This window comes from Penicillium canescens (assembly GCF_028828765.1).
Source record: "Penicillium canescens strain IBT 15451 chromosome Unknown utg000001l_segment0_segment0, whole genome shotgun sequence".
NCBI classification, from domain to species: domain Eukaryota; kingdom Fungi; phylum Ascomycota; class Eurotiomycetes; order Eurotiales; family Aspergillaceae; genus Penicillium; species Penicillium canescens.
The window spans coordinates 2,953,785-2,979,126 of record NW_026703963.1 but is presented as its reverse complement, the minus strand read 5'-3'; the positions used below and the strand labels follow the sequence as shown (position 1 = coordinate 2,979,126).

The 25,342-nt window shown below is 47.6% G+C and overlaps 8 protein-coding genes across 8 annotated transcripts; 4 read left to right on the top strand and 4 right to left on the bottom strand.

Moving 5' to 3' along the window:
* Nucleotides 1–765: 765 nt before the first annotated feature.
* On the top strand, nucleotides 766–6,830 carry N7446_001114 (uncharacterized protein; the record flags this gene model as incomplete). The annotated part of the gene is made up of 5 exons (XM_058509881.1): nucleotides 766–1,176; nucleotides 1,224–1,272; nucleotides 1,392–2,313; nucleotides 2,362–2,645; nucleotides 4,945–6,830. The coding sequence occupies 5 exons, from the start codon at nucleotides 766–768 to the stop codon at nucleotides 6,828–6,830; spliced, it is 3,552 nt and encodes a 1,183-aa protein (XP_058378860.1).
* A 1,382-nt stretch (nucleotides 6,831–8,212) lies between these two features.
* On the bottom strand, nucleotides 8,213–9,559 carry N7446_001113 (DUF2252 domain-containing protein; the record flags this gene model as incomplete). Its single annotated transcript, XM_058509880.1, has 1 exon — nucleotides 8,213–9,559. The coding sequence occupies one exon, from the start codon at nucleotides 9,557–9,559 to the stop codon at nucleotides 8,213–8,215; it is 1,347 nt and encodes a 448-aa protein (XP_058378859.1).
* Nucleotides 9,560–10,407: 848 nt separating this feature from the next.
* On the top strand, nucleotides 10,408–10,692 carry N7446_001112 (uncharacterized protein; the record flags this gene model as incomplete). Its single annotated transcript, XM_058509879.1, has 1 exon — nucleotides 10,408–10,692. One exon carries the CDS (start codon nucleotides 10,408–10,410, stop codon nucleotides 10,690–10,692), a length of 285 nt encoding a protein of 94 aa, XP_058378858.1.
* Nucleotides 10,693–11,671: 979 nt separating this feature from the next.
* Nucleotides 11,672–11,878, top strand: N7446_001111 (uncharacterized protein; the record flags this gene model as incomplete). The annotated part of the gene is made up of 1 exon (XM_058509878.1): nucleotides 11,672–11,878. The coding sequence occupies one exon, from the start codon at nucleotides 11,672–11,674 to the stop codon at nucleotides 11,876–11,878; it is 207 nt and encodes a 68-aa protein (XP_058378857.1).
* A 256-nt stretch (nucleotides 11,879–12,134) lies between these two features.
* N7446_001110 (PLP-dependent cysteine synthase family protein) lies at nucleotides 12,135–13,082 on the bottom strand (the record flags this gene model as incomplete). Its single annotated transcript, XM_058509877.1, has 1 exon — nucleotides 12,135–13,082. The coding sequence occupies one exon, from the start codon at nucleotides 13,080–13,082 to the stop codon at nucleotides 12,135–12,137; it is 948 nt and encodes a 315-aa protein (XP_058378856.1).
* Nucleotides 13,083–14,499: 1,417 nt separating this feature from the next.
* N7446_001109 (uncharacterized protein) lies at nucleotides 14,500–15,431 on the top strand (the record flags this gene model as incomplete). The annotated part of the gene is made up of 4 exons (XM_058509876.1): nucleotides 14,500–14,547; nucleotides 14,611–14,906; nucleotides 14,991–15,291; nucleotides 15,342–15,431. 4 exons carry the CDS (start codon nucleotides 14,500–14,502, stop codon nucleotides 15,429–15,431), a joined length of 735 nt encoding a protein of 244 aa, XP_058378855.1.
* A 2,647-nt stretch (nucleotides 15,432–18,078) lies between these two features.
* N7446_001108 (uncharacterized protein) lies at nucleotides 18,079–18,927 on the bottom strand (the record flags this gene model as incomplete). Its single annotated transcript, XM_058509875.1, has 1 exon — nucleotides 18,079–18,927. The coding sequence occupies one exon, from the start codon at nucleotides 18,925–18,927 to the stop codon at nucleotides 18,079–18,081; it is 849 nt and encodes a 282-aa protein (XP_058378854.1).
* A 4,616-nt stretch (nucleotides 18,928–23,543) lies between these two features.
* Nucleotides 23,544–24,574, bottom strand: N7446_001107 (NAD-dependent epimerase/dehydratase; the record flags this gene model as incomplete). The annotated part of the gene is made up of 2 exons (XM_058509874.1): nucleotides 23,544–24,106; nucleotides 24,163–24,574. The coding sequence occupies 2 exons, from the start codon at nucleotides 24,572–24,574 to the stop codon at nucleotides 23,544–23,546; spliced, it is 975 nt and encodes a 324-aa protein (XP_058378853.1).
* Nucleotides 24,575–25,342: the final 768 nt, after the last annotated feature.

Genomic DNA, 25,342 nt, shown 5'->3' with positions numbered 1-25,342 from the left:
ATGGCGCATATGGTCGAACACTAATCCTTCGAGGGATCAATTGAAATTTATTCGGTCTACAAGCTAAAATTGGCATAACATTGGCACAATATTGGCATGGACAAGCCTCAAAGCCAAGCGTGAATCCCAGTTCTACCTGAAGCCCAAACATTAAGACCTCACAACCCCAGATTACAACTCCAGACCCATTCTTTTTCTCTGGGGTCGCGGGGAGTTTCCACCTGTACAACTGAAAGGCGATCGGCGGGGCTGAACTTGAACAGGTCCAGCCGAGTGCGCAGCTAACTCAGTCTGGAGAAGCCGAAGCCGTCGCCCGATGCCTTTGCCCGATGTTCACGATGCTGATTGGTCTCTCTGACTCGCGTGGGCAATCTCGCCCCAGGCCTGTTCCATGCAATCTGGGGCCGTTGTAGCCTGTCCGTGCAAACCTGGAGACTCGGGATGAGAGCCCCCTCTCGGGCCCGTTGGTCACATCAGGAGAGGGTGGAGCCTGTTAACTCATTCTCCGAATCATATCTTGTTTGCTTTGTTCCAGCGGCTCGGAAGCAAGAGAAAGCCATAATAGGACCCCCGGTCTGGAGGTCAAGGCACCCCCGGACGAGTCCTCTTAAACCTGTCGAGTTCCGCGCGTTGATCTTCTTTCTGTCCTCTTGATCTTCGCGATCTTCTCTAACTTGTTTTCACTCTCTTTTTCCGACTGTTTCAGTCTTGTGTCGTTTTGGGGCTCTCTCAGCACAAAAGGCTTCTCATTTAACCGTGCCTAAAATGCAGACCAAGCGGTTCTTGGGCCTTAATGGCACCAAACTCCAGATTGCCATTGGCTTTCTGGCGGGCATGGACTTTCTGCTCTTCGGCTACGACCAAGGTGTAACTGGCGGCTTGCTTACGCTCACATCTTTCAACAAGTATTTCCCTTCCATCAACACATTGGACTCATACACCGAAGGTTGGACTCAGGCAGAGAAGAACAACCAATCAACGCGTCAAGGTATCACAGTTGCAGCATACAACTTGGGATGTTTCGCCGGCTCAATTCCCACGATTTGGATTGGTAACATCCTGGGTCGCCGTAAGGCTATCTTTTGGGATCTTTCATCATGTGTATTGGCGCTATTCTTCAATGTACTTCTTACGGGTTGGCTCAGCTGGTCGTCGGCCGATTGGTCACTGGGTTCGGTAGGTGTCAGCAAGGCAAAAGACTGGCAAACCTTTTCTAACAATAGACGACAGGCAATGGCATCAATACTTCAACAGTCCCTACATGGCAATCCGGTAAGTCGATTCGAATCATGACTGCCACAGTTGATCTATGCACCGCTGCGGTACTCGACCAGTGCGGGCTTGTGGACAGTTCAATTGGGGATAGAAAACGAGAGGCTAATGTTTATCAGAATGCTGCAAATCTCACCGACGCGGCCAGATGGTCATGATCGAGGGTGCCATGATCACTTGCGGTATTACTATCAGTTACTGGATTGATTTCGGTCTGATGTTTGCCGACCCCAACGAAGTTGCCTGGCGATTCCCGTTGGCGTTTCAGATCTTCTTCGCGGCCATTATCTTGGGATTCGTCATGTTCTTGCCTGAATCGCCCCGTTGGCTCATCTTGAAGGGTCGCGAGGAGGAAGCAAAGGAAGTTCTGGCATGCCTGATGGGTGATGAGACTGATGAACTGTTCATCGACACTGAGTTCACCGCTATTAAGGCTACCGTTCTGGAGATGGCAAAGGGATCGTTCCGGGATATGTTCACTATGGGCGAGGACCGTCATTTCCACCGTACCATGTTGGCCTACGTCAACCAAATGTTCCAGCAGATCTCTGGTATCAACTTGATCACCTACTATATCCCAACTCTTCTGGAATCCAATGTCGGACTGGATGCCACAACTTCACGTCTTATCGCTGCCTGCAACGGAACCGAATATTTCATTGCCTCTTGGATCGCCGTGTTCACCGTCGAGAAGTTTGGACGCCGATCACTCATGCTGTTTGGTGCAGTCGGGATGTCCCTTTCCATGGCGGTCCTTGCCATCTCCGACAGTATTTCCTCGACCCACAAGCAAACCCCTACCGGTGTCAAGGCTGGCGTTGCCCAAACGGTCTTCTTGTTTGTGTTCAATACCTTCTTTGCCATTGGCTGGCTCGGTATGACTTGGCTCTATCCTGCCGAGATTGTCCCATTGAAGATTCGTGCCCCAGCCAACGCCTTGTCTACTTCTTCCAACTGGATTTGGAACTTCATGGTTGTCATGATTACCCCTGTGGCTTTCCAGAGCATTGGCTACAAGACCTACGTCATCTTCGCCGTAATGTGAGTTTGATATATTGATCTTACTCGATTGATGCTAACTCGTTTTAGTAACGCTGCCATCGTACCTGTCGTCTATTTCTTCTTCCCGGAGACCACTATGCGTTCGTTGGAAGAGATGGACCGCATCTTCCGCAAGACTACAAACGTTTTCAACGTGGTTTCGGTTGCCCGGACTGAGCCCCATATGTATGGTCCTAATGGTGAACTATTGCGTACTCTGGATGATGTCGAGGATGATGCTGTCCGTCGCGCCAGTATTCTGAACAAGGAGAGCAAGGCTCACGCCCAGACTCATACGCAACATACAGAGAAGTACAGTGACGGAAACACAAGTGAGGAGAGATCTGTTTGATCCTAATCTCGTTCTTCTGTCGACTTGGATTCATCTTGCGGAGGACCGAAGTCAGGTCACGGAGCGAAGCTACCGCGCCTTGGTCTGACTGAACTCTCCAAGCCATGTTTATTCTGATTTTGATTTTCTGCGAACAGTCGTTTATCGATCTTTCTGCATAAGAAAGGTCCAATACCCATGTTAGACTGTTAGTTCTTAAATACTATTGTAACCATTTTCAATGAACCCATTTTTGCGATAAATGCAAAGTTTCAAGTTTATTCTTGGTGTGATAGTTAAATCAAGAATTCCATAACTTTGCGGAGGCCCAGATTCGGTTCTAAATTGAAATGCAACGGCATTCGCTACAAATAAACCAAGCTATTGCAGAATTTAATGTACATTTTGCCGTAAACTAGATCGTATGGAATATGCATGGTTCAAAATCATTCATCTTCATCGCCAAATAGCGAATAAAATATCACATGACCATAGTTCTACGCTAACACACTGCCACTTATACCCCACCCGCATGTTCTTGAGTTCCAAAATTTGTTGTGCTATCATGACATCTACGGTATCTTTTCAAAATCCCAATTTTGGAATGCAAACTGGAAGTAATAATGGCACGATTAATGCTCATTTTCTCCATGCAGGTAGATTTTGACGGCTTTGGAGTTGGTGAAACTTCGCTGACCAAGTTCAGATCCTCTGGACAGGCTACCAATTGCGTATGGGGCGGGGTTTGATTCTTATACGAACCAGCATCAAGATGAATGTCTTCCAGGCACTAGGAGCGAGCTTCTCAATGAGATTGCAGAATGGGCCATGTCACCGGAGAGGAAATGTATCTCTGGTTAAATGGCATGGCCGGGACCGGGAAATTGACGATTTCTCGCACTGTGGTTAGACATTTCGAAGAAGAGAAGATACTAAGAGCAAGCTTCTTCTTTAAGAGAGGACAAGGGGATAGAGGGAATGCGATAAAGCTTTTTCCGACGATTGCAAGACAGTTAGCGAAGGCCGTTCCCCGACTGATTCCCGGTATCAACAAAGCAATCGACAATAACTCTGATATCGGAAATAAAGGACTGAAGGAGCAGTTTGACAAAATACTCCTTCAACCTCTGCTAGACTTGGATTCACTGCTCTGTCGATCCCAAACCTGGTTATAATCATGGACGCGCTAGACGAATGTGATACAGACCTTGACATACGGCTTACACTCCAATTGCTGCCACAGTTACGAAATTCGAAGGCTATACGTTTGCGAGTTTTGCTGACTAGCAGGCCTGAATTACCCATCCGACTCGGATTCAAAAAGCTTGCAACCCAAGATCATGAAGACTTAGTTCTCCACGAAATCCCCAAGGAAGTTATTGAGCATGATTTATCATTATTTTTGAACTATCGACTATCAGAAATAAGGAAAGAGCGAGAGCCTCCCTTGCCTATCAACTGGCCTGGGGCCGAAAATATCCGAAAGCTAGTGGCATTATCTGCTCCGCTATTTATCTTCGCCGCTACAATATGCCGCATATTTGAGGATCCTGATTGGGACCCAGTGGACAGTCTTCCTGAGATCCTCACTCATCAAAACGATGAATTGAAACTGGATGGAACATATCTTCCTATGCTTGATCGGCTCCTTGATAGGCAAACCGAAAAGAAGAGAAAGGAGCTGGTTCAAGAATTTCACCAAGTGGTCGGTGCAATTGTGATACTAGAGAGCCCACTTTCAGTCACCTCTCTTTCAAAACTCATCGGCCTCTCAGAAAGACTGATTCATCTCAGACTCAACCCGCTATACTCAGTTCTAAGTGTACCAAATGATGTGGCCTTACCGGGTCAACTCCTCCACCTATCATTTCGAGACTTTCTTCTTGATCCAGCAACATGTGAGAAGACCCCATTATGGGTGGACGAAATGGAAACGCACTACATGTTGGCCACTCAATGCCTCCACGTGTGTCAGAACCTAAAAAAGAATCTATGCGGTCTACGAAGTGATGGAACAAACCGGGTGGAAATTGATCAGCAGACTATCAATGAATGTCTTCCTCCAGAATTGCAATATGCCTGTCGTTATTGGGCACATCACCTAGTGCGGAGCAAGGACCACCATGCTGTGATGCAAAAAGCAGTGTTATTCCTTCAGGTACATTGCTTACACTGGATGGAAGCAATGAGCATTCTTGGTCGTCTCTCTGATGTTTTAGAGACCATCTGTCTTTTGCAGAAAGCCACACATGTAAGCTCCAATAGGAAATACTATAAGGCGTTTAGGCTAACAGATATAGGGGAACACGGATACTGCCCTGTCCGAGATTCTTTTGATGCGAAGCGCTTTCTCCTGAAGAACCGCCAGATAGCCAATGATGCACCCCTTCAACTTTACTGCTCGGGCCTTATGTTTACACCACGAACAGCGGTATTCCGTAAGCTTTTTGTAGCAGAGCTTCCTAGGTGGGTATGTCAGGTTCCCCAGGTTGACGAAACGTGGGATTCAGAACTGCAGACTCTCGAGGGCCATTCGGGTACGGTTCAGTCGGTGGCATTCTCACCTGACGGCCGGCTGCTGGCGTCCGGCTCCGAGGATGGCACAGTCCGGCTCTGGGATACGGCGACTGGCGCCCTACAACAGTCACTCGAGGGTTTTTCGAGTGGGGTTTGGTCGGTGGCTTTCTCGCCCGACGGCCAGCTACTAGCGTTCAGCTCCGAGGATGAGACAGTCCGACTCTGGGACATAGCCACGGGCGCTCTGCAGCAGATTCTCGAAGGCCATTCAATGGGGGTTTACTCGGTGGCCTTCTCCCCAGACGGCCGGCTGCTAGCGTCCGGCTCGAGTGATCGAACGGTGCAGCTCTGGGACACAACGACGGGCGCCCTACAGCAGACTCTTAAGGGGCATTTAGATTTGGTTAATTTAGTGGCATTCTCGCACGACGGCGGGTTGCTAGCGTCAGGCTCTTGGGACACCACGGCTTGGTCCTGGGGTACGGCAGCAGGCGCGCTCCAGCAAAACCTCAAAGGTCATTCGTATCTCGTTGATTCTGTGGCTTTCCTGTCTGATGGCCAGCTGCTAACGTCCCACCCCCGCGATAAAACAGTCCAGCTCTGGGATACAATGACGGGCGCCCTACAGCATACTCTCGAGAGCCATTCGGGCTCAGTTAACTCGTTGGCATTCTCGCCCAATGGCCGGCTGCTGGCGTCTGGCTCTTTCGATAACACAGTCCGGCTCTGGGACACGGCGACAGGTGCCCTACAGACACTTGAGGGCCAGTCACATTGGGTTTGGTCGGTAGCATTTTCACCAGACGGCCGGCTACTAGCGTCTGGCTCTCGTGATAGAACAGTGCGGCTCTGGGCCCCGGCCACGGGCACTCTGCAGCACACTCTCGAAGGCCATTCAGATTCGGTTGACTCGGTTAAATTCTCACCCGATGGCTATCAGCTAGTATCAAGCTCTAGTGATAAGACAGTGCGGCTCTGGGATACGGTGACAGGTGGGCTACAGCAGACCCTCGAGAGCCATTTAGGTCCCGTTTACTCGGTGGCGTTCTCTCTAGACGGCAGGCTACTAGCGTCTGCTTCCCGTGATAGAACAGTGCGGTTTTGGGACACGGCGACGGGCGCTCTACAGCAGACCCTCGAGAGCCATTCAGCTCCGGTTTACTCGGTAGCATTTTCGATAAACAGCCAACTGCTAGCGTCCGGCTCCCGTGATAGAACAGTGCGGCTTTGGGACACGGCGACGGGCACTTCGCAGCACTGTCTCGAAGGCCATTCAGATTCAGTGGACTTGGTGGCATTCTCGCCAGACGGTCTGGTGCTGGCGTCTAGCTCTAATGATAAAATAGTGCGGCTCTGGGACACTGCCACAGGCACCCTACAGCAAACCTGGGTTTCTGATGGAACGGTCACTAACCTTGAGTGCTTTCAACCCGATTTATGTGTATGCACCGACTTACACGCCCTTGGTATTCAGACCAAGTGTGACAGTTCTTGGACCAAGGTGAATCCAGAGATATCCATCGAGCACGGGCAGTGGGTTAAATTGAATGGCGAGAAGGTACTCTGGCTCCCTCCAGAATATCGGCCCAGTCATTATGCGATTAATGGCAGTATACTTGCCCTAGCACACGTGTCAGGGCGGATTTCCTTCATAGCATTTCGTGTATAGCAAGTATCGAAGTTTTCGATTCCATTCCTTTCTCCTTTTTTCTATCTGTTTAGAAAAGAACTGCTTAGGAGAAGAGTAATTTTTTATCTGGCTTAGTTCTTTATACCTTTGTAAGGTCCACAAAATCCCAAATCATATCCAGTCGTACAGTAACCAGTCCATCCCGTTATACATGTAGTTTGCCACAGTTCCAAATCATTTAGTCAGCGACTAGATTGGAAGAGTTTTCCTAGGCACAGATCGTGAGGTAGAGAGGGATTAAGCATACTGCGGTCCACTGACAATGAGATAAACAAGGATATTCTTGGCAAGGTGGCCGGCAAATTCACCAAGCTCGGAGAGGCACAGGTCGCCATGCTCTTCCTAAGCTTTTCAACCTATGCCCATAGATGAACCGAATGAAGTGAACCCACATGGTCGCACAGCATGCGAGATTTCCGAAGAAGCTTCGGATGCAGCTATACAGAGCAACTTTGGAAATAACAAGCGTAAGATTCCCAAATGACGTGGCTTCTGTGGAGCGTATCTGAAATCTAGTTGCAGTGTTTCATTATGACCGTCGATGGACTGCCGAGCAAAAGGCCTGCCTGCCCTGATGCTTTTAAATCACGGGCACATCTTTCGGAAGAAGAAATTGAGTTCTGGTTCAAGCAAGACTTTGGTCATTCCCGAACTTTTGCGTCGATCCAGGCCAAATTATATGAAGTAGGTGCCGGGAAGCTCCGCAGGAAAAAGAAGAACATCGTCAAAACAAGATCGCAGTCGAGATCAGCCCTGCTCCGGCGATGGACCCGTCCCAACCGTCAATTCTGTGAACAAGAAGTCTTTGATGAAAAAGAGTCCATTCATACAAAGACACTAAACTAGAGAGAGAAAGAAAAGCAAGAAGTGGTATTGATCAAAGCCACGACAACTTCTCCATGTTTTCGATGCAATACGGCATTCATAACCACGTGATTTGGGGCATATTCTTCTTAAGACACCGGCGGATGTGCACGCTTCTTCAACCCCTGATAAGGGATCGCGATCGACAGTAAGCGGTACCTGCACGCATATCACTACTGCAGTACCTACGAATACATTACGCGTAGTGAGTATCAACATAAACGGATGCCCAGCCATCTCCTTGAATGCCAACGTTACAGAAGAATCGCTGTTGATATTCAAGAACGGCACGGAGATAGGAAGACACCCTGGCACTACGCCTGATCAATTAGAACACGTCGTATCTAAGACTTTATGTGGGCTGGAAAACTTTTCAGAAATTGCCTGCTTGTGATATCGAACAACTGAAAAGGATGTCTGATCTATCAGGCACGGAGAGGGAACCTCTATGGATCAATCAGTGAAGTGAGTACGCCCTATCGACGACAAGGAGGGGCTCAATTTCCGCCGTCAACAGGCAGGCCTGGAATACGGCCATTGCGGAAAAGATCCACGAAGATATGATGGTCTCGCCGCGTCTGGGCACTGTACTCATGCGCAAATTCAACAAGGACATCCACAAAGCGGTCCCCATCGGCCATTATAGCTGCATCAATGGCTTCCTCAGGAGAGAAGGGCACTAGTTGCGAGTGTCTGCTGTCATCGTCTCCGGCCCCGTGCATCATGGCGGTGGCCGTACCCAGGTCGGCAACCACTGCCGCCATCTCCTCCATGTCGTTGATATCTGACCAGTCCAGGTCCACTGCATACGGGGAAACCTCCGCGACCAGCTGGCCTACACCATCTATCTCAGTCCAGCCGAGCCATACGTCCGCATGCGCCTGCAGAGCGCGCTGCGAGATGACAGTACGGTGACCCTCGTGGTGGAAGTAAGCGTGGGCTGCGCTATTTTCGACGTGCCGGGAGACAGCTGCAGCCGCGGACTGCTTCATGTAGATCACAACGTCGTTCTCTAGCGCCTCGCTCTTGCCTTCCAGCAGGATGTTGTATGATGGGAGACCTGCAGAGCCGATACCCACACCCCGACGACCCACCACATCCTTGATGCGGTACATGCCGGCGCAGTCCTCTCTTCTCTCGGGAAGTGTCTCGAGATAGTGGTTAAACGCCTCCACGACTTTCTCTCGTGTGGCAGAATCCAGCTTAAATGCGCCACCGCCTGAGGTGAAACGCCGCTCGGAATCATGGATTTCCGTCATCGAGCAGAGCAATCCGACACGTGTTTGCGTACGGGCTAAGCGCAAGGCGTCCAGCAACGGGCCCTTGGCGGTGTCTAGGGTAAAGCGTGGCACCTCGTCTTGCTTTGTGCAAGTGGCTAGGGTATGAATCCGCTCGCGGTATGCTGCGGCATATACCCTCACGAGTCGGGTGATCTGCTTGTCACTGAGAGCTTTCGCATAACCAACTAGGGCGATTGAGCCTACGAATCTCTTGATGTCCCAGGTGAAGGGGCCAACATAGGCCTCGTCAAAATCGTTGACGTTGAAGATCAGACGACCCTGAGAATCCATGTAGGTGCCGAAGTTCTCTGCGTGCAAATCGCCATGGATCCAGATTCGCTTTGTTTTATCGTCTAAGAAGGGACCGACATGCTGCTCCTGCTCGAGGTCATGGTAGAATAGACAAGCGCTACCGCGATAGAAGGCAAACGCCGAGGCAGCCATCTTGCGGAATTTGACCTGGAATGCAGCAGGGTCCCTGGCGAGAAGGTCTCCAAACGTCCTGTTAAAAACATTGAGAATTTCCTCGCCACGCTGCTCGATGCTGGGTTGATGTTTCGTCATTGTGAGGCAGTTACTTTTGATAGTATTCTTGTTATCACCCAAAAAAAAAAAAAGGTTACTGAGCCAGAATTGTAACTTAAGGAGAAGAAGCTTTATACCACCAGAAAAGTGGGACAAACGGCACTCCGTGGCAGTGCAGACTCTCATCATTTCGCTATTTTCTTGGCCAAACACTAAACTGCGCGGGGCTTTAGTGTGTCAGAAATAGCTTACTACTTTAGTGGTCTATTACCTACTACTCGGCCCAACGAGCCCAACACAACACAGCAATAATGTTTACCTGCAGGTCCAAATTCGAGGTAGTCTATGCCTCTTCAGGGAGGTGCTTGCATTAATGGCTACATGATGCATTACATTGATTTTGTCACCGACATTCACTGCAAAAGGTCTCACTGAAGCTGAAGAATTTAGAACCTATCCTCATGCTTAGTGAGTTCATTTTTGGCCCTTAGATCTACTTGTAGATCTCTCGAAAGATACATAAGTCGAACTATCGACGCTGTAGATCATTATTGCTGAAGTTTTGGTATGGAACTGAGTCCATATGTGGTTTCTGCTTGTCATGAATTTGCGAACAATGACTACTTGATTCCCATAAGGTATGTCTTACTGCCACTAATACCTAAGGCCTCACTACGACCACCACCCACCTATATAGAGGCAATATAGAATAGTCTACTATTACTATGTATAAATCGAAATGCAAGGAATAGATGATTTATAGTCGACGGCCGCAAGAAAGAAAGATCTGGCAAAACAAATTGGTATTGTATTGGTTGGCTGACAGAGACCGACAGAGAAAGGGAGAGCGGGGCTCAGAGAAACCACCTAAATGCAGGCCTGCAGTGATGCCTGACAACACTACTGTTTACACTTTGCCTATCGGGGAAATGTCTCTGCTAGGTGATTACTTGGCTGTCGCTAATGAGAAAGAGCTGCAATTTGTCGGTAAGCTGAACTCACGGTTTGCACTGATCCTTTCTATTCCAAGTTCCACCTTCCATGACCACTCAACAACGCCAGACACTAGAGGGGAGCGTGACCTAGGCCAGAAATTACTATTGCAGCAGCTGAACGAAGAGTTGTGGATTACTGCAACGGCTGACCGGCCGGTGACCTATTCTGGAATTTAATTAGGTTAAAATGTGAGGTGCGTACACTGATGAGGGCGGTAAGGATAATGCAGCACGGCCACCTCCACCGAACATGGAATGTTGATCAATGCGGCTTACTTCGCATGAGCCATCTTCAGCCATACAAGGCAGGGCGCGGAACAAATGCAGCTTTCATGGCTAATTGGGTGGCCATGGTTCGCCAGCGCCGACGCATGTCTCAAGCCATATCGTAAAAGTTGAGACCCAAGGAGTGACTAGGCTAAACTATAGGGAAAAGAAAATGCTCTATAGATCATGTGTAGCTCGAATTTGGTGGCTTGGCTGAAATCTAGAGGAGCGGGGATTCAATCATGGACTTATTGCGAATCTATTTTCCTTGGCTACTGTGCCCAAGCTCACTGTCCAAGCGTTTCTGTCGGGGCATCGCATATGATTGATGACGGAGGTTGCCAGACTTATAGCTTCTCTATGCCTAGCTCTCTCTTCTTTTCTATATCGGTCTTAGTCACCTAATACCATACCATATCGTTTTGCCTAGTCTTTTTTACTTGCTATCGATACGTTATAAATCCCTTTCTCTTTACTTTAAAGCGTCTTTTACCTAATCGGTTAATCCGGTAAAGACACGGTTTATATGTGTAGATCGTGTCCTACTACCCTGCTTCGCGAATTAGTCAGGTTCGTTCTAGGTAGGCCTTGACAAGTGCTGCAGCACTAGGGCTTGCCAGCACCAACCCTGAATTTCTGGATTCATTGGAATCCATCAACGAAGAGAACGAGAAGTATACCATGCATAATTCTCTGGCGGGAACTTAGTAACTAAGAGAAGTGTTACGGAACTAGCGGTAACTTCGAAGGATACAATGGCGAAACAAGCCAGACGGATAGGAATAAGTGTTGGAAAAAGGCGCTGTGATGGGAATATCCGTGAGTGTTCTGGGCGACGGGTCAGGGAAAAGGCAACGTGCAGAAAGCCCTGCGAAGTTAAGTCCTCGGCATGTCTGTTAGCTGGCTCCCTGGAACCCCGCAATTGATCAAGTCATACTTCATTGATGGAGGTGGAAATAGCAAGTGGGCGCGGTTTTATGTCGCGGATATCGTCCTCGCGTTGATCGCTGGACTAATGCGGGGATTAGGGATCCCCGGTAGTCACCTCCTGAGTCTAGGTTTGTCTGATGGTGTGGTGAGCGGAGACCGCCGATAAATTCTATTTTGTCTAAACATGCGCGGAAGGCTGATCGCGTCCTTGTGATACAAACTATGCAACCTCGAAGGACTCTAAGATATTACGAATTGTGTCGATAGGAGGGATTGGAAAGCAATAGCAATGATTGAAAGCCGGCCCAATTGATGCTAAACTATCAAGGGCAAATACAAGTCTTCAACTGCAAGTAACCGAAATGATAATATCAAGACTTTGTTCAATCTGGTATTAAATGCACATCCCATTCTCATTAATTTCAGTTATCAGCGAAGAGGTTTCCGTTCATGTATTTAAGTCCGGTGTCAACAGCCACGGTGACTACCGTCTTGTCAGAACCTAGCTCCTTGGCCAGGGCAATGGCAGCGACGACATTGAGACCCGTGGAAGTTCCCACAAGTAGCCCCTCTTCCTGGGCAAGTCGCCGACACATGGTGCGCCCCTCTTCTTCGGAGATACCCCATGCCTCATCATATAAACTGCGATTGAGGTGAGGTGGGATAAAACCCACCCCAACACCCTCCACGCTATGAGAGCCGGCATGACCCTCCGTGAGGGTGGGTGAAGATTCCGGCTCTAGAACTATGGACCGTGTCTCTGGCCACCTCGATTTGAGCACTCGAGACACCCCCGTGACCATGCCAGCCGCACCAAACGTGCCACAGAAGGCATCAATTCCATTCGAGAATTGTGCAATCAGTTCTTTGCCGATTAAATCATATCCGAGAAGACTGTCCGTATTATTGAACTGGTCGATGAGGAGGTGTCCTTCCTGGCTGGCAACACCTTGTGCATGGCGTATCATAGAGGGGATAAGGTCTGCTGTGACGCAGCCGGATGGGCTGTGAATTATATCGACAGTGGCACCTAGGGCACGCATAGTTCGTAGCTTTTCGACTGCAAAGGCATTGGAAGAAGCCACCCTGAATTTGTATCCTTTGATGGCACAGACAAACGCCAAAGAAGAGCCAGTACTGCCACCACTGGCTTCCACAACTGTCATACCTGGCTGTAACTTCCCCTTACTCTCGGCTTGCTCAATCATGGACTTCGCCATACGATCCTTATACGAACCGGTCGGGTTCAAGTATTCAAGCTTCAGAAAGACCTTGGCATGGCCTTCCGGAACCACGCGCCGGAGACGCACGACAGGCGTATTTCCAATAGCATCCAACGCGGAGTTGACAGGCGATGGGGGTAAAGCCATGGTGTAAGCTTTGCTGATTTGGCTTGAAGTTCAAACTCGCGTCTTAGGATTGATGATGGTTTCCGGGCTAGAACGGCTTGGGTGCTGGAGGGAGGTCAGGAAAGCAAACCAAATTTGTGCGATACCAACGCAGTCGGTAAGTGAGTGGACCAGCAGAAAGCACGTAATAAATGTAAGGGAAGTCATCAACATAAGTCATGAAACGGACTTCTTCGGTGATTGAACCTCAAAGGCCGAACTTCAAAGGCCGAAGCCGGAAGGCCATTTTCAAAATGAAGGAGCAAAGATGGAGAAGACATAAGGAGCTGCCGTACAGTATGTCTCACGATTAATTTCACCGCCTACAGTCTTCCTCGTGCCTCCAACTCAGATGCCACTAAGCACCAAGCTAAGAAATACATTAGGCCAACGAAAAGGAGCTAGGTCGTTCTCTTGTTTTACAACCCACGTCATGGACACACCGCCGAAGGAAGGCATGACTCGGTCCGAATGATGGAAAGACGATGCATTATCCATAACAAGCACGGTTTTCGGCCCCGTCCACCTCCCACAATGCTGGAGAAGCTGCTTGATAAACGATACAATCGAGACATGGAGTGGTAACTTACCGCCTAGACGGGGGCTATACTGAGTGACCCACTTTCCTTAATGTTTTGTACAGTAATCTGGTATCCTTGACATTACGGTTTGTCGTAACACGATGGCAATGATTCCTCTTACATTTTAACGTACCAGGAATACCAGGAATGGCCAGTATATTTATGAAAATACACTGGATTTACTGGATAATGAGAGCAACCGAACCAAAACGGGTTTATGCAACGATGCAAAGATGAGATGGAAAGGTTTGTTGATACTGATGAACTAAACCACTGAACTTCATGGGGTTAAATGACTCAGGGGTTACAAGAAAGAGAGGGTAATGTAAGATTGTAGATCTCAGCCAGGCGCCGTGGCATCTGACGAGTCAATACAATACCAGGGGAAGTACTGACTAGTATTAGGCATATCCAATTGAGTGTTTGTTGATTGAAGATTGTATCCGTTGAGAGATCCTCAGGAGCCTGCTATAGCGTGTTACGGCACTATACTTTTATCTATCCGGATTACCATACAAAAATAAGGGAGGATGATGCGAACGCTGAATAAGCCTCTCCGTAGATCCCCTAGCGGTAAGATATCCCTGCCTCAGTTCGTCAATATTCAATCATTTAGTGAAACTGACCCTTAACGATTATTCATCTGGATTGTAACTTTTTCTACGATGATACACCAGTCCCATTCTCTGCGGATGATATCATCCGCCGAGTGATGACCAATCCACCCCTGCATTTCTAAGCCTCGGCAATAGTTTATATAGCTCCCCTCCATTCCCAGTTCATTGCACTCGACTAAAGTCTTCATAGCCATATCAATCATGGTTTCCAAGTCCATCGCAATTATCGCCGGCGTTGGCCCTGGCACAGTACGGTCTACTTATACATACACCCCCGCTATATAATAAATACAGTACTAACAAAACGTACAGGGCGCCTCGATCGCCAGAAAGTTTGCTAAGGCGTACTCTGTTGTTGTTCTGGCCCGAAACCCAGAAAACTTCGGCCTAGTCGTTCAGGAGATCAATGCTAGTGGCGGCCAAGCCTTCGGCATTAGTACTGACGTCTCAGACTTAGAGAGCGTGAATGCCGCCTTTGATAAGATCGCAGCTCAATACCCATCGTCTAAGGTTGCCGCCGCGGTGTTCAATGCTGGTGGCGGCTTAATCCGAAAGCCATTCCTTGAACTTACTAAGCAGGATTACTCAAACGCACTTGCATCTCAAGCGTACGATTCTTTCCACATAGTTTGCTCTCGATAAGAACAAATCAAAATGTGAATTTTGGGGTTTAGCACTAATTCGTATAATAGGCAAGGTGCTTTCAACTTCGCTCAACGCTCTCTCCCCCTCCTCTTAGATTCTCGTGAATCCTCCGAGTATCCTCCAACTCTGATCTTTACCGGAGCTACAGCGAGCCTAAAGGGCTCGGCTAACTTTGCTGCCTTTGCCTCAGGCAAGTTTGCACTACGCGCGTTAGCACAGTCGCTTGCTCGTGAGTTTGGACCGCAGGGTGTGCATGTCTCGCATACTATCATTGACGGTATCATTGACATACCCCGGACCAAGGCATGGGCCAATGAACATGTGGATGGGAAATTGAGCCCCGATGCTGTAGGTATTATTTCTTTTGGTATATTGATTTGGTCACTGACTTACTTTAGATTGCGGACTCTTATTGGTTTCTGCACACTCAGCCACGGACGACATTTGCCTTTGAATTAGATCTACGTCCATATGTTGAGAAGTGGTAGACATTTGATTTAAGTCCCGGGGTGCTTTTGAATCTACTGCACATAACCTGAGAGAAACGAGTTTCTCACTTGTTCCGGACTACCTGACGCGAGTATCTCGATTTGTATCTTTAAAAGTAATGCGCACAGGATACTATGAGAATTGATTCACTCTATTTCCAAACAATTAGTGCTAAGAAAGAGCCAGGCTACTTAAATGGGCAAGCCCTGCACTCACTCGGCTTTCTCGCTGCTCAATATCTGGGGACGGATCTATGATAAATTGATGATCTTTACGTTAGTTTCGTTATTATCTGATCTCATTGCGGCTGGGTATTTACAACCTCCTAATATATTGGACAATTTCCCATTATGCAAACTTCGCGCCAACATAACAGGGAGCATAAAAGTATATACAGCTCTTGACAAAGGGAAAGAAACAAACAATAAATGATGAATTTATTGGTTGAGAGACGGACGGGGTATGAGAGAACCTCCGACCCCTCGAGGACTATCTAACTACTCTCAGGACCATCCAGGGTCATGTGACCAACTAGGTCACATGATCTCAACAGCAGTGCCGCTGATGAAGTATTAGGCAATCTCTATATGGAAACTTCGAAGCTAGTATACCGTTTCATGCATTGCTTTCGCCCTTGTTTGGCGTCTTTTTCCTCTCAATTTTGGGTGCCTCAGGTTGTATGTGTCTGGTGTGTGTTAACCACATGGCTTAATTTATATATGTCGAGACGAGTTGGGGGAAATAAGACCGCTAGACTAAAAATGCTCCATTGGCCGGCCCCATTCTTAGTTGTTATCGTTATTTATTGCCTCAACAATATGTAACAGCACTTTACATAGCGATGACACCGCGAGATCGATCGTACAACATCAAGGCTGAAAACATACTATTTAAATTTGCTACTTAATTTAGTAGATTCTATTACTTAAATAAATCACCCGAAACTTGCTTTATTTAGTAGCTCAGTAAGCGTAAGCATGTTACATTATGTATGATTCAGTACCTGGGTCTTCTTAGAGACAATTTCGGACAGAGCCGCTGCCACAGCGTGGACATCGTTGCGCGCATGAACGCACGCTCAAACTCGTTCAAGGCGAGCTTGGGGACTTCAAGATAGCTTCCCTGAACGTCGTACTCGCCCTCCTCGATCTCGCGAGCCACATGACCAATATAAAGCGCCACCAATTCGGTGACAGAGGAAGGCTCACCATCCTGGGCCAATTCCTCTGAAGGCTCAGGTAACGAAGCAGTGAAGTAGTGTGTCAACTGCGAGGCATGACGATGAAGCGAAGTAGGAACGAGGAAAGAGAATTCGAGGGGCCCATGTGAGTCGATGAGAGGCCGGAGGGATCGAAAAAAAAGAGGCGTATTGATGCCGGTCTGAGAACCGTCATTAGGATCACAGTATCCAATTTGGTCGCGGCGTGGTGTAGAGATGTAGACGGCGCCTCGAATCTCCCGCGGCCTCCAACAAAATTAACGTTGATGTCTTTCTCGACTAACAGACTTTCGGGTATCCCGTCGCACGACGAGTAAGTAGACAGCCAGAGTGGCATATTATTATCTTTGCCTTCGCAGTTCACGTTGGCAGGGGGTGACTTAGGAGCAGATTGACCATTTCCAGGCGTTTGCTTTGAATGGCGAGATAGAGCGGCGTATAGCCTTTCCGGTTCTGGATGTCCAAGTTTAGACCTTTTTGTCCGAGAAGCCGTTTGACAGCATCTACCGACCCATAGCATACTACTTGGCGAAGAGATAGTTCAGATCCTGTGGTGATTGAGCACTAAGAAGTACGTCCGACTTCGGATCGTTTGGAAAAATCATTTCTGTCACGGGCCTATTGAAGCGACGTGCAGAGGCCCATGGCGAGTGGCATGAATCATCCTGTAAATTGGGGTCGCTGCCACTAGAAAGTAGCAGATGCAAGCATTCTATTCAACCTGCGAAGATAGCTAGATGGAGCACCATTCGGCTGTGTTTGCGCTTGACGTCTACTCTGACGTTGGGTTGTTATAGAACGCTCTTGACGGCGGAAAAGGTTCTGTAGTTGATGGCATACAACAGGGCGCTCTCCCGCGCTTGATTTTGAAGGTTGATGTCTAGGTCTCGACGATTAAGCAAGAGGTCACGCACAGCAGCGGAAGAGCATTTTAGCACCCTCACTAAAGGAGGTTTGCCTCGGTAAAATGTATTGATGTTGGCGTTGTGCTGGAGCAAAGCCTCCGTGAGACTAACGTTATCGTATTTCACGGCTAGGTGCAACAGATTGCTGTTCTAAAATTTGCTGTTGTATTTCCGGATGTTGGGCTGCAGTCTCAAATCAAGGCCTTTGCATGCGCGGGGCCTTTCCTATTAAGTATGTTATTAGGCATTTCTTCAAGAGAATTCCGTAGATGGTATTCGTTCCGCAGAGAAACCTGTTAAACAGCGTCAGTTCAACGTTATTCGCACCTGTCTCAGCGCGAGATGTATAATTGGCACGGGCGGCGACGGATCGCAGCCTGAGAGGTGCTGTACATCCTCACTGCTTCGCGAACAGACTCCTTACTCCCTAAGAAGTTTGGCTTCCTACTTACGCTAGCTTGGTGTACGACAAATGACCGGGTTTTGGACGTATTCAGCAGGTAATGAAGGTGAATTTTCTTTTCATTTACTTCTAGTTGAAGTTGACTGTGAGATATAATCACTGAAAAACTCTCCACCGTCAGTATAACCATGGATGACAAAATGTAACGACTCATTGGGCAGAAAGAATCCGTTTTCCTCGGAAGAATCTTCATGCACAAGGTGCATGGCAAAGACTTTGCGTCCACGGGCATTTTCGATTTTCAGCATTTCTAATACTAAATCAAACAGCAGCAAAGCCCCTGCAGTATCTTCCATGGCAGGCCGAGCCATCCTGAGGCCAGGGACGAGATTTTGAGTGATGTAGGTCAAGATATCAGCGTTGGGCCAGCGAAGACAAAGCAACTCCACAATCCATCCTATGTTCATGTTATACGTCTCTTCGTATAAGTATTTTGATGGATCCCATCCTTTCGCAATACCGAGAATCACTTTAGCCCACCGAGTTAACGGCAAAGTAATTTCTCCAGACTCCGCGAGAAGCAAATGCCTGAGTGTTTGGCGGTCACAATAGACCTGCACCAAGGCATACATCGCGCAGGCAATTGCGTCTTCACGGCTATCGAATGTGATAGGCAGAATGGCATCTTCTGCGTAGCTGAGATCGGTTCGCTGGAATATTGGATGGCCCGTACATCGAAGGAACGCATTATATAGCGAATTCGACTGAGCGAAGAGGAAATCGACATATTGCCTAAGATCGTCTAGCTTCCGGTAAACCTCGGACTCGCTGTCATTGCATCCCGAAAGACAACCTTCTCCATCTCCAGGTGTTGAAAGCTTCAGGCGAGATAAATCCACATTATCGCAGCGGGACTGTGAGCATCTCTGAAGAAGCAAAATAGATGACACACGGATGGTATCTGCCATCGTGAGAAAGAGGAGTTCTTGTGGTGCGCAGATCCGGCGCGCAAGAAGATCGAGCTCTCGGTCAGCAACTTGGCTGCGATGTGTTGCATGCAACGGCCCTAGAATGAGAAACCCTTTTGCACGGACGAAAATACTCGCACGCAATACCAATCGGCCGTAAGGTGTTCCAGATAAAGCACGGTAGTGCCGAAGGATGAGAGTCTCTAGCCCTCGTAAATGGCAGCAAAAGGTCCTGACGATCCCAACTACATTTTCGAAGAGTATGAAGAAAATCACCGCAGCAAGGACATCCTCGATCCGGCTGGTGTCTTGCTTAACCAATTGAATCGCACGACTAAAATAGTTCAGCGATTGAACAAAAAGTGGTGGCAAGTTCTTTGACCGTGACTGGTACGGGTTCCCAAGGGAGTAGGCAAATCGAGCGGCAGAGAAGGCAACCGTAGCTTCTCTAAGAGCGGGCAAGTCTAACCCGCTTGACACAACTAGTCGTACGCTTTTAGGTAGAAAGTTAATGATATGGGAAAAGTATTGGTGAAGAAAAACTCCGTCGGAAACAGCGATTGCGGGCTTATGAGGAATATTCAAATTCGTATAAGTGGGGGCTTTAATATTCTCCGCATGGGAGAAGCTCGCCAAAATCTGAAGTTGGCGGCCCCTGGTGGAACTTGGATTTGGGAGTACGTCGTCTTCGTTGATAGTGCCGTAACGTCGATGATTATACAACTTAGCGCGAGGTACCTCACTGTAGTCAACGTTCCGAGTATCAACTTCTGCTGTCCGCACTAAATTGAAAGACGACTCTTGAAATCGAAGTGGAGGACTGCGAAAAGAGCAATGGATTCCTAGGCGCGAACAGAGCCCACAGCTAGGCCTGTTCTCGTCACACTAATGTCGACGAAGTGTCATATCAGTAACTACTCGAACCGTCTGCCGGGGGGGGGGGGGGGGGGGGCTCAACTTTTCGTTTTTTCTGTCTGCACGGAATGCATCCATTTCGGCTGCGGGTTATATTGGTCTTCCTGTACCTCCTCGGTACAGGTTCGTACATGACTGACGGTAGAAAGGAAAATGGTGCCTAGTGATACTGTAAGATGTAGTTTCAGTAATAATCCAGTGGTCACTTCCGGCCCTTGAAGGTGATGTCTGAGGGTGCCCGTCGTGATGAAGGGAGGTAGCGGAAACCGGCGGGCACCCAGCTCAGCAGGTGCCAGAATTCTATATTATGTAATTTCTTAGTAAGGTATAGGAATCACTAACATTAATCAATTTTGCCAAGATGGTTTACCATACATTACTGTAGCAACTGCATTCTATCTACTATTTCTATAAGAACCACGCTGTCTTTAATTGATCTTTGTTTCACTTGATTCTTCACTTCTTTCGTTCATCTTATTTTCATACCCCATTAACCGTACAAGAACGCCTTGTATGGCCAATTCTCCACAATTTGATCACTTTGATGGCGCTTTCTTCTTTAGAAACCTTTTGTTCGATGTCTCGTTGGTTCGATCAGATGTGTTATCTAGGTTTGATTTCCTTGGTGGCAGCGGTGATATTAGAGGATCTAGTATTGGCAGATACTCAGATAACTCATTACCAAGGCCAAGCCCCCAAAATTGATGGATATCGCTTAGTGGAATTGGTTGATGTTTGTTGAAAAATTAGCGATTCGGTGGGCACATGGAAGGCCCATTGGCCTAGTGAATATATTAGTACATTTAGATAAAGGGGCTTCAGCGGTACCTCTTTTAGCTATAGCAGCTTGATTAGAGATTGAAGATAATGAATATCGTGATGTTATTTTTATAATATTTGAATAGAGAAAGCGTGAGCAGAAATGTAGCCTTGTAATCCGATCTTCTGGTAGATCAGATAAAATAGTAGTGTTGATCCTGTAGAGCATTATTAATTCGTTCAAAAACACAGAGCACATCACCCCTATATACTGTTTTATAACAGCATGAGAGCCTTCTACTCGTGATGTTGCCCAATTACCAAGATGGAGGTATTGCCATATCCAAGCCCTAATAAACAACTCTTCATTAGTTAGTCAGGTCTCTTTAACACATCGAAGAGCAGGAGGAGCAGTTTGACTAATCTCAAACTCAACTATTGGTCTATTTTATTCATCTTCTATTCTCCCCAAGATTGTATAAACGTTTCAAATTCATCGTTCGAACAGAAGCTTTGTCTTTACAACCACATTCTTATCAATATGCCAAACACAGTAAATGTGGACTGCTTGGACAGACAGATTTAATTGCATCTACTAAAGCAAGATCTCTGTCAGTGCAAAGAACTGGAGAAAGGGATAAAGGGTCAAGCCATGTGAAAATAGGTCTGTAGAGTCCACTTATAACTTTCTTCCTGCTCATTTTGCATAAAGCAAGAAGCAATACTAAAAGATGAGTTTGATTGTGAGAGACCAATTGTATGTAAAAGAGGCATCTTATATCCCTTTGTCTTATATGTGCTGTCTTATGTATACTGAGTGACCGACTTTCCTTTGTGTTTGGTATAGTAACATGGTTTCCTCGGCATTACGGCTGTCGTAATACTTTGTATCTTGGCCATCTATGGGGTATTTCACCCGCCCCATGATATTCGTTCTTTCTTCAATCAATCAACCTTTCATCCGAGATGGGCTCCGCCTGACCTCGCCTTGTTGCCTATTCGTCCAAAAGGATTACTAGCCCACACTATTTCAGCTTACTACGATAATTAGTCAACTGCGTTAATTTCGATTAATACTGTGTCATTAATGGCTCTGGCTAACCTACTTTGTGAAACATATGCGCTAGAATGAACCTTAATTGCGCTTACGAAGTTTCCGCGCCAGATGGATCAACAGAGTCCGCCAGAAGCGGGTCCAATTAATGTTCGTGCTAGCGCACCTGTTCTGCAAATCAAGTTAGCCTGGCCGATAATTAGTTAATGCCGAGGGTGGGGCAACAGAGTCCGCCGGGTGCGGGTCCAGTTAAGGTTCGTGCTAGCGCACCTGCTCTCCAAATCGAGATAACCGATAATTAGTTAATGTCAAGGGTGGAGCAACAGAGTCCGACAGAAGCGGGTCCAATTAATGTTCGTGCTAGCGCACCTGTTGAGTCCGACGGGGAGCGGGTTCAATTAAGGTTCGTGCTAGCGCACCTGTTCTGCAAATCAAGTTAGCCTGGCCGATAATTAGTTAATGTCGGGGAATGTGGGATTGTAAAATATACGCAGAATGGTTTAATTTTCACTTGTGTCGTTCTTCCTTTGTTTGTGCTAGGGATTCTCGACACTCCGAGAATCGCGACTTCCAACTCCTTTCCCTACTTATGCAAGCAAGGACATCCTAACATGTCCTCGCATCATTCGCTCTTTTCATCTTTTCTTCGAATAATTCAATTCAACTCATCTTTTTGGATTGGTTCCCCTTTGTCTATTAGCCCATATCTCAGACCAAATCTCAATACAATTCGATGAGGTTACTTTTCGCGCAATCCTTCCCATATATAGAACAATTTGGCTGCATGACTTAACCTAGCCCAGTCATTCAGTTTCCCTACTAAAAGTAAAGGGTATGGACCACTATATAAGGCTGGTCAGTAATCCCAGTTCGTCAAAGTTATTAAGCTCATTTCACGTAAATTGATCTTGCAAATGCTCTCGAATTGGTCTAAATTAGCGACCTGAATTGACCGTCAGGATCAGGGTAGCCGGTCTAGGTAAATTCTGGTGGCTAATTCAGCAGTGAATTGACGATGTGAATTCATTCATATTGACCACTCTGACTTCACTTAAATTGGTCCATCTGAAGTTAGACGGGCCTTTGAATTCACCCGAGTTGGTCAAGCTTAAATGCTGAGTTGACCGCTCGAATTGGTCTCCAGGATTGATCATCGATATTTGATAGATCGGAGTGGAAAATCATCCGTAGACTATATTCTCAGTTGTTACCGTCATTTATTGTTTGGACAATAGAATGCCACCATCGCTCTAGGCAGAAAGTAGCTACAAATAGCTGCGCCAACACGCATAGTTAGAGAATGATCATCATCACACTTGTAATTTAGAGTCTCAACTCGCGAGGGCTCGCGGTAAATAATATCACACACTCACACTCCTTTAATGTATTATACGCTATCGTCAACATCTTGTATCAAACACTGCCAATTATTGAATAGCTTGAAGCATTCTATTTGAGTCTCTCTTCCGGAACGTTATGCGGGTGCGTAAAAACCATTCGAAACACCCCAGGTTCTTCGGCGGCATAAATAGACACAGCCGCAACGTCAACTTTCTTTTCCGGAGCCTGGCGAGAGTATCCTTATATTTTGGTGGCCGAGATGTTACCAGCTTGGAAACTCGAGCCAATCGATGGTAGGGACCGCCAAGGCCATAGTTGCCAGCTTGTGCAACCTGGCTATCTTGGCATAGTCGTGGATAGCATACATAGGATCGCCCAAGCCAGATTTACTTGATTGAAATAATTGACCTGGTAATTTGCAAGTAGGAAATATGAGCTGCATTTAACCCCATAAACTAGCTGTAGCCCCACTGACTCTGTGCAAGTACAGAATCACCACATCAGCACCACCAACTAGCAGTCATTGATCTATCTAACTGGACACGCACTATTCCCTTAACTCCAACTGCTGATCCAAAAGGTCCGCAACCTGCACCTCCATTTCCCGAAACTCGATCCCTAGCTCTCGGTGCGCCCTGGTCGTATCAACATCGTAGCTTGACGTATCCAACGGAGGCAGCTTAATAGCAAGACCAGGATACCGACTTTTCACGAAATCATGCACCTCGTGCCACGGGCGCGCTTTAGACGAAACAAGGTACGGCTGTACACCCTTGATAGAGGTACAGCTTCTCGTAAGAGCGCTGACATGCGCCGAGGCGACATCGCTAACGTGTACGCCGAGGAATTGTTTCCCGAAGGGAGTCTCTGACATAAGCGTTTGGAAGAGCAACCCGTTGCTACCGGATAGTTCTTCGGCGGTTTCTTGAATGAGGCTGCGACCGAAGACAAGGACGGGGTGAATGGTCACCACATCGAAAGACGGGTTGTTGGTTGCCACGAAGTCGATCACGGCCTTGTGGGCGGCAATTTTGCTCGCGTGGTATTGGCCTATCGGTGAGAGGGCAGCGGGGCTTTCCGCGTCGAATGTGAAGTCGAAGTCGTTGTCCTCTTGTTAATGTTAGTGGGTTCGCACTCTTAAATTTAAACGCAGCCAGGAGGGGTACCTTTCACAACTGCGCCATCCGCAGGTGGTGTTAACGGTATGATGGACAGGATCGAGGCCGTGATAACCACCTTCCGAATACTCGGAACCTTCACCGCCGACTCCAGTACTGAGACTGTCCCCTTTACGGCGGGGGTAAGCAGATCCGACTCCCCCGAGCCAGCTATGGGTGAGGCCACGTGCATAACGTAGTCTACGCCTTGGAGAGCCTCGTCAAAGCCGCCTGGTGCGGTGATATCGGGGACCACGGCGAAGGATAGTTTCTCGTCGTATTTGGAGAAAATCCGGCGCAGCTTGTCGGCTTGCTCGGGGCGACGGACGACGAGATGGACATTGTGGCCGGCTTCCAGTGTCTGAAGGACGACCTGGGAGCCGATAAAGCCTGTTGCTCCGGTGATTAAGACGAGAGACATTGTGGGGTTGTTTGGTGTAGTGGAAGTCAGTTCAATGTTCTCAATTATATAGTGCACACCAGGCAAGACACGCTGATAAATCAAGATCAAGAGAAATTAGTTAGATGACATCTAATTACCGATTAATAATTCTTAGAAATACCCATCCCTAAAGTCCGGTTTTACCGTGGTTACTTGTTTGTAAGCTTTCGGAGATGAAGACAGTTAACGGTAATGATTAATGATCATGCCGAGCCGAGAGAACATAGCCATGGTATGAAACTACGCGACGAAGATTGTGATGCGCAAATGGGATGGCTCAGCGTCTTACATTCGTCGGAATTTTCAGTACTCTCCGGAGGAAGGATGCGAACTTATCCTGAGGTTATGGCTTAAAGCATCATGAAATTCAGGGGCACAGTGCAATCATTCCAAACTTACTTGTTTCAATAATTGGCATCACAGCGATTAGAAGGAACTTGAAAACTAGCTCGATTTGTAGATCTTGGGATATCTGATGAAATTACCACTGAGGGTGGGCAAGGCCCACATCGCACTGGTGCGCCTCTCCGGCTTCCCACATCTATGGTCTAATCTAGTGTTCATTGGAACGTTTTTTATGTTACAGCTCAGTTACGAAGATACAGACATCAGCCAGCGTAGTAGCATTCAACGAAACAACTAAGCATTGGGAAGGGGGGTGGAAGGGACATGGAGAGAGACCTTGAATTGTTTAACCCGGCCGTATCTCTTGACTCTGTGATGACAGACCACGGCTACGGTATTTTG